The sequence below is a fragment of the Tupaia chinensis genome, unplaced genomic scaffold (assembly GCF_000334495.1).
Source record: "Tupaia chinensis unplaced genomic scaffold, TupChi_1.0 Scaffold138060_1, whole genome shotgun sequence".
In the NCBI taxonomy this organism is placed as follows: domain Eukaryota; kingdom Metazoa; phylum Chordata; class Mammalia; order Scandentia; family Tupaiidae; genus Tupaia; species Tupaia belangeri.
Window position 1 is genome coordinate 1,472,671 of NW_006197961.1, and position 7,580 is coordinate 1,480,250.

Here is a 7,580-nt window from a genome sequence, read left to right on the forward strand (position 1 = left end):
TGCCGGGGGTGCTGCCCGGGGCGGCCGTGCCCGCGGCCTCGTAGTAGCTGGTGCCCGCCGTCTGCGTGTACAGCGGCGTCTCGGGGTAGGGGTAGGTGCTGGAACGGCTGGGGAAAAAGATCGGAGAGGAAGGGGTCAGAGCCCGAGAGCTGGGCCACAGAGGGACACCCTGGAGGGAGGTCCTGCAAGGGACGGCAGGGGGTTCCCAGCAGGGGACAGGAGGTCGTGGGCCCTGGGGACGGGCAGACAGCGTTCACCTCCGACAGATGGGGCACCAGCCTAATTGCTTGGCCAGTGTTTCTTTTTTCTTTCTTTCTTTCTTTTTTTTTATTTTTTGGAGAGGGTTTTGCTATAGGGGGCCTGCACTCGCCAGTAAGACAGAGAGACAGAAAGCAAGAAATCACCCCCAGGGGGGATGGCCACGCCGCAATCCCTTCTCCTCCATTCTCCTCTCGGGATCTTGGGCATGCACGCATATGCGCCCGGCGTGAGTTTTAAGTCACTGGATCTGGGACTTGAACCGCGTTCGACTACATGGGAGTCCAGCGACACAGCCATTACGCCAAGTGCTGGTCCCTGTTCTCTCTGGATTTTGAGCATGCATGCACATATGGCTGGCGTGAGTTTCAAGCCTCAGGTCTGGGACTTGAACCATGGTTGGCTGTGAGGGAGTCCAGTGCCTTAACCAGTATGTCACCTGCTGGCCCGTTTTTCTTTTTCTTTTCTTTTCTTTTTTTTTTTTTTTGCCAGAGGGCACATCTATTTGCCAGAGACATAGAGATAGAGAAAGGGAGACAGCACCCCTAGGGGGGGGTGGTCACCCCACAATCTCTTCTCCATGTGTCCATCCTGGTGGGATTTGGGGTTCACATGCACATGCACCTGGTGTGTTTTTCACACCACTAGGTCCGGAATTGGAATCCCATAGTCGTGTGGGATCCCGTCACCTTAACCAGCCCGCCGCCTGGGAGCCCCACACTCTCTATAATTAGATAAAAAAAGAAAGATGGAGCCAGCAGGAGGTGTGGTGGTTAGGGCGCAGGACTCCCACATGGTGGGCCACAGTTCAGATCCTGGACCTGACAGCTTGCTTTCTTACTTTCCTTCCCTCTTTCTTTCTCTTTCTCTGGGGATCTTGGGCACACATGCACACACACACTGTGCCCGCACCCGGCCTGAGTTTAAACCATCGGGTCCGGGACTTGAACCACAGTCAACTACATGGGAGTTCAGCGACATAGCCATTACACTAACTGCTGGTCCCACCAGTAGGCTTCTTTTTGAACAGTTATCTGTTCCTCCGAGATGTTTCCAGCTATTCCTGGGCAAGCACAAGCTACAAATTGTAACAACAGACTAAAAGCAACCAAGTCCACCCTTGGAAGCATGGGCCTCTTAAATGAACCCCTACTTGGGGGTGAAAGAGAACGAGGAGGGAAGGTCTCATGGTCTCTCCAAAGAAGGAGCTCCGGACACACCCTCGGGCGTCCAAGGGGTGGAGAAGGGAGGAGACGGTGTACTGGGAAGACAGGGAAGGCTTCTCTGGATTCCATTATGTATGTCCCTTGTCTGTTGGCATGGAGGGCTTCCAGCAGAGGGGACAGGGAGGGGGACCTTTCTCCCTGCCCCAGTGGACGTCCTTGGACAGGATTTTGATTTGGGAATCCTTTCAATATATTAGTGATCAAAAACATGAGATTAAAATGCACAGGTCGGCTCTATGGCCTGGTGGTGAAGGCGCTGGATTCCACATGGCTGACTCCGAGGTGCACGTTCCAGACCTGGTGGCTTGAAAATTAAGCCCAGTGTTTCTGTGTGTGCCCCAAATCCTGAGAGAAAAATGGAGAAGGGATTGTGACATGACCATCCGGGAGATTCTCCATGTTCTCTCTCACACACATACCTGGAGCAAATTTAAAAACAGAAGAGAAACCAACAGATGGCGTAATGGTTACGATGCTGGATTCCCACATGACCTACCCTGGTTTGAGTCCCAGACCTGGAGGCTTGACACTCATGCTGGTTACCTGTGCCTGTGTGCTCAAAATCCCAAGAGAAGAATGGAAGAGAAGGGACGGATTTCTCACTTTCTGTCTGTCCCTCTCGGTCTCTCTGGCGAGTGCTTGCGCCCTATAGAAAAAATCTCTCTCTCACAAATAAATAAATAGGGACCAGCAGGTGGCGTGATGGTTAAGGCGCTGGACACTCCCACATGGCCGACCAGGGTTCGAGTCCTGAATCTGGTGGCTTGCTTTCTCACTTCCTCTCTCTCTCACTCTCACCCTCTGTCTCTCTCTGATCAAACTATAAAATAAATGAATAAATAAAATAAAATAAATAATTATTTAAAATAAATAAATAGAAAAGAAAGTGAAAGAGAGAGAGAGAGAGGTGGGAGGCATGGAGGCACGGTCCCTGTCTGATACCAGGATCCAGCTCTCAGTCACTATGTCCCAGCTCTACCGATGACGCAGAGTGACACCCAGAGCACGTGACCTGAGGAACTGCCTAACCTCCCAAGGCCAGGACCTAGCCTGGCACCCAGCATGTAATTCATGCTCCAAAATGACTAATTCGGTCAATATTTGCTGAACAGCTGAATAAGTGAATGTGGGTGTTTCTAGGTGCCCCTGGGCTGGAGACCAAGGGGCTGTCACTTTGGCCACGGGGGGAGACCTGGGCAGGTAAAAGTTTGAAAATTTGGTAATAATCCACTTGGGGGGAGAAAAGAAGATATAGCCAACAGCAAGACTGGGCTTCAAGAAGTACAGGTCATGGGGAGCCGGCAGGCGGCGTGGTGGTTAAGGGCGGCTGGACTCCCACGTGGCCAACCATGGTTCGAGTCCTGGACCTGGTGGCTTGCTTTCTCACTTTCCCTGTTTTTCTCTCTCTTTCACTCTATCCTTCTCTGGTCAAATTAAAATAAATAAATAAATAAATAAACTCTTGGGGGCCGGCAGGTGGCGTGGTGGGTGGGGAATCCTTGACTTCCACATGGCCAACTGTGGTTCAAGTCCCGGACCCGGAGGCTTGCTTTCTCACTTTCCCTCTCTCTCTCTCCCCCTCACTCTGTCCTTCTCTGGTCAAACTGAAATAAAGAAAGTGAAATAAAATAATTATTATTATTTTTTTTTAAAAAGTAATTCTTTAAGAAAGAAGTTCAGGTCACAGAAGAATCCAACATTGACGACGACCACGTGGGATCACGCCCACTGTGATCATGTAACAATTCAACCAGGAGCAGAGGACAAATGCTACCAAGGGTGGCAGACAGGGCTCGCAGGACCTCAAGGCTGGGCTCGGGCTCGATCATATCCATTTTTATTTTTTTTAATTGCCAAAGGGTGTGTGCACTCACTAGGAAAAGACAGAGACCTAGAGAGAGGAGAGCAGGAGAAAGCACCGCCCCCCAAGGGGGTGTGGCCACATCATAATCCTTTCATTTTTCCATCCAGTAGGGATTTTGGACATGCACGCACCTGTGCCCAGGGTGTTTTTTTGTTTTGTTTGGAGAGATTTTTGCCTTAGGACGCATGCACTCACCGGAGAGAGAGAGAGAGAGAGTGAGAGGGAAAGTGAGAACTCACCCCCCAGGGTGGAATGGCCATGTTGCAATCCCTTATCTGTTCTCCTCCCAGAATCTTGGGCATGCATGCACATGCACCTGGCGTGATTTTCAAGCCACTGGGCCTCGGGCTCGAACTGCTGTTGGCCATGTGGAAATTTAGTGACATACCTGCTATGCCCTCTGCAGACTCCCCAGGGTGTTTTTCCAGCCACCAGAGCCAGGATCTGACCAGCAGTTGGCCATGTGCTATCGGACTCCCTTTGCTATTAGGCAATGGGGCTGGCCCTTGGCCCTGCTCCTAACCTTGCTCCTGGGAGCTGGTCTCGTCTTTGAAATGCCCTCTCTGGTCTCTGCCAGGCAGTGGGTCAACCACACAGTGAAAAGCAGTGGGACCAGCAGTTAGCGTAATGGCTATGTCGCTGGACTCCCATGTAGTCAACCGCGGTTCGCGTCCCGGACCCGGTGGCTTAAACTCACGCCGGGTGCGTGTGCGTGCGTACCCAGGATCCCGAGAGGAGAATGGAGGAGAAGGGATTGCGGCGTGACCATCCCCCCTGAGGGTGATTTCTCACTTTCTGTCTCTCTGTCTCTCTCTGTCTGGCAAGCACACACGCCCTATAGCAAAAACCTCTCCAAAAAAAAAAAGAAAAGAAAGAAAAACAAAGCAGCGTGGGAAATAGAGCGAAGGAACTTTGAAACAGCGGACCACCATGGATTGACCGCACAATCCAGGTGCCACGGACCAAGTCATTCTAACAGCTAGTCCATGCCCAGCATTGGGCCCACAAGGTCAGGTGGCAGGCATGAAAGAAAACGAAAAATCAGACAACGGCAAAGAAAACCAAATGGCACTTCTAGACATGAAGATAGTCCTTGAATTTTTTTTTTCTTTTAAGAGAGATTTTTTTGCTATAGGGTGCATGCGTTTGCTGGAGAAAGAGAGACAGAAAGCAAGAAATCGCACACACACACACATACACACACACCCATAGAAGATGGCCAAGTCACTTTCCCTTCTCTCCTCTGTTCTTCTCTTGGGACTTTGGGCACACGTGCACATGCTCCTGGAGTGAGTTTCAAACCACCAGGGCCGGGCCTCACACCATAGCAGGCCATGTGAAGCATCTAGCAATGTAACCATTACGCCATCTGCTTGTCTCCAGTCCTGGAATTAGTACTGTGGAGGCTGGGAATTATTATGGCGGGCTGTGGAGGACCCTGGCAGGAAGAAGCCAGAGCTGGGGCCGAGGCAGGCCTGAGACATAGGAACGGCCTTGATGTGACTCACACACTGGATGCGGTTGCCGCCCCTCGCACGTTCCCGGGAGGTGGAGTCACCTACGTGTCAGCTGAGTGGGGACTGGCTACCTCACTCCCACTGCTTCTGCACGGAAGGTTATCCTGAAGCATTAAAGGGATGACAGATGGGACCAGCAGGTGGCGTGGAGGTGAAGGCAGTTGGATCCCACATGGCTGACAGTGCGGTTCGAGTCCTAGACCAGCTTGAAAAACACACCAGGTGGTGGTGCATGCCTGTCCAGGCCCCGAGAGGGGAATGGAGAAGGGACCGTGGGGTGGCTATCCCTCCTGGGGATGCTTTCTCACTCCTCCCCACCTCCAGTGATACATACATTCTGTACCAAACTTGATTTATGTATTTATTTATTTATTTTAATTTGAACAGAGGGACAGAGTGAAAGAGAAAGCCACCAGGCCCAGGACTTGAATCGTGGTTGGCCATGTGAGAGTTGAGTGCCCCTAGCCACCATGCCACTTGCTAGCTACCATCAATTAGCGTAATGGCTATGTCGCTGGACTCCCATGTAGTCAACCGCAGCTGGAGTCCCAGGCCTGGTGGCTTAAACTCACACCAGGCGTGTGCGTGCATGCCCAAGATCCTGGGAGGAGAATGGAGGAGAAGGGATTGCGGCGTGGCCATCCCCCCTGGGAGGATGATTTCTTGCTTTCTGTCTGTCTCTCTCTGTCTTTCTGGCGAGCACATGCGCCCTATAGCAAAAACCTCTCCAAAAATAATAATAATAATAATAACAATAAAGAGGGTTGGACCTGTAGCCTCGTTGCTTAAAAAGATGGCTCCCACATAGCTGACTGCAGTTTGAATCCTGGCCCTGGCATTCCACAGAGTGTGTGTGCGTGTGTGTGGGTGTGGGTGTGGGTGTGTGCCCCCACATGGAGAAGTAAAGAGATTATGCTGACCCTGGCCCACTGAGAGGTTCTCTCTCTCTCTCTCTGGCTAGTGCACACATCCTCTGGAAGTTAAAAATAATTTTAGAGTCAGCCGTGGTGTGGTGGTGAAGGCAGCTGAGTTCCATGTGGCGGACTGCACAGTTCAAGTCCCAGACCCAGTGGCTTGAAAAACACAACACGTGCATGTGTGTGTATGCTCAAAATCTAGAGAGGAGGAATACGTGGCGGAGAGAATGTGGCCTGACCATTACCCTCTGGGGGGGGGGTTGCTTTCTTGCTTCCCCCTAACCTTCTCCCACAAGTGCATGCATCATCTAGCAAAGATTTTTAAATAGGGGCCAGCAGGCAGCATGGTGTGGAGGTTCTGAACAACATGGTCAACCATGGTTCAAGTCCTGGACCTGGTGAGTTTCTTTCTCACGTTTCCTTCCTCTGGTGAGCACATGTGTCCTACAGCAAATTAAATAATAACTGTGGGGACTAGCAGGTGACATGGTGGTTAAGAGGCTGGATACTCCCACATGGCCAATGGCGGTTCGAGTCTTGGACCTGGTGGCTTGCTTTCTCACTCCCCCCCAGTCCCTCTCCCCATGTCTCTCTCTGGTCAAATTAAAATAAGTGAATAAATGAAATTAAATAACTCTTTAAAAATGATCATAATAATTTGATAATACTAATAATAAATAAAAAATTTTAAATTACTTTAAATAGATTTATTTTTTTCAAAAAGAGCCCAACAGGTGGTGTGGACTGTCACATGCCTGACTATGGTTCGAGTCCTGGACCTGGTGGCTTGCTTTCTCACTTTTCCTCTCTTTTTCTCTCTCTCTGGTCAAATTGAAAAATAATAATGAGGGACCAGCAGTTAGTATAATGGCTATGTTGCTGGACTCCCATGTAGTCGACCGTGGTTTGTGTCCCGGACCCAGGAGGTTAAACTCACGCTGGGCACGTGTGCACGTGCCCAAGATCCCAAGAGGAGAATGGAGAAGAGGAGAAGGGATTGCGTCGTGGCCATCCCCCCTAGGGGGGGTGAGTTCTTGCTTTCTGTCTCTCTGTCTCTCTTTCTAGCGAGCGCAAGCGCCCTATAGCAAAAACCTCTCCAGGGGGGGAAAAAAAAAACCTTAAATGATTCTTTTAAAAAAATAAAAAAGGGCCCATGTGACCCCGAAGTCCTCCTTGCCGCGGGGATGCCTCCGCCCACCTGTGTGCCCTGGTGTCCCGGGAGTCTAAGCCGAGCGCGCCCTGCCCCCAGCCCTCCGCCCACTCACATGGCGCTGGCGGCGTAGCTGGCGTCGCCACCCTCCACATACTGCACCTGGCTGGAGTACACGTGCGGGACGGGCACCTGCTGCAGCTGCTGCACCTGGGCAGGAGGAAGGCGGGAGGGTCAGGGTCGCGCCGGGGTTCCGCCTCCGCCTCGGATGGGCTGGCGGCTGCCCGAGCCCTCCCAGACGCCCAGCTCCCGGGCTGGGTGGATGCACTTCTCGGCAGGCGGGACCCTACAGTGGGCGTGAAGGCCGGCCTTCAGGAGCGGAACCAGCACCGGGAGGAGGCTGTCACTCCAGCCCGAGCTTCCCTGGAACTACAGTCAGGGGGCGAGGCCTGGAGACCTGGCCCGAGACGCTAGGGGCGGAGGTGGGACACACCTGGAATGACCGACTGACTGACAGACGGATGGGGCTTTAGGGGCGGGGCCTGTGTCCCCCACCTCCATCCCCCACCTCGTCTGCAGGGGCGGGGCTTGGGACCGGGAACCAGCTTAGCCCGGGGGTTCAGAGGCGGGGGGCCCGGCCCCCCCTCC

At 52.4% G+C, this 7,580-nt stretch overlaps 1 protein-coding gene across 1 annotated transcript in view; it reads right to left on the reverse strand.

The window, feature by feature from the left end:
- RFX1 (regulatory factor X1) overlaps positions 1-7,580 on the reverse strand; it is a gene marked incomplete in the record, with an annotated part of 48,718 nt that overhangs the window by 20,215 nt on the left and 20,923 nt on the right. The window contains 3 exon segments of the mRNA XM_027776778.1: position 1; positions 3-107; positions 7,048-7,142. The exon segment at position 1 is cut by the window's left edge and continues 225 nt beyond it. Of these exon segments, the coding sequence (XP_027632579.1) occupies position 1; positions 3-107; positions 7,048-7,142 (201 nt within the window).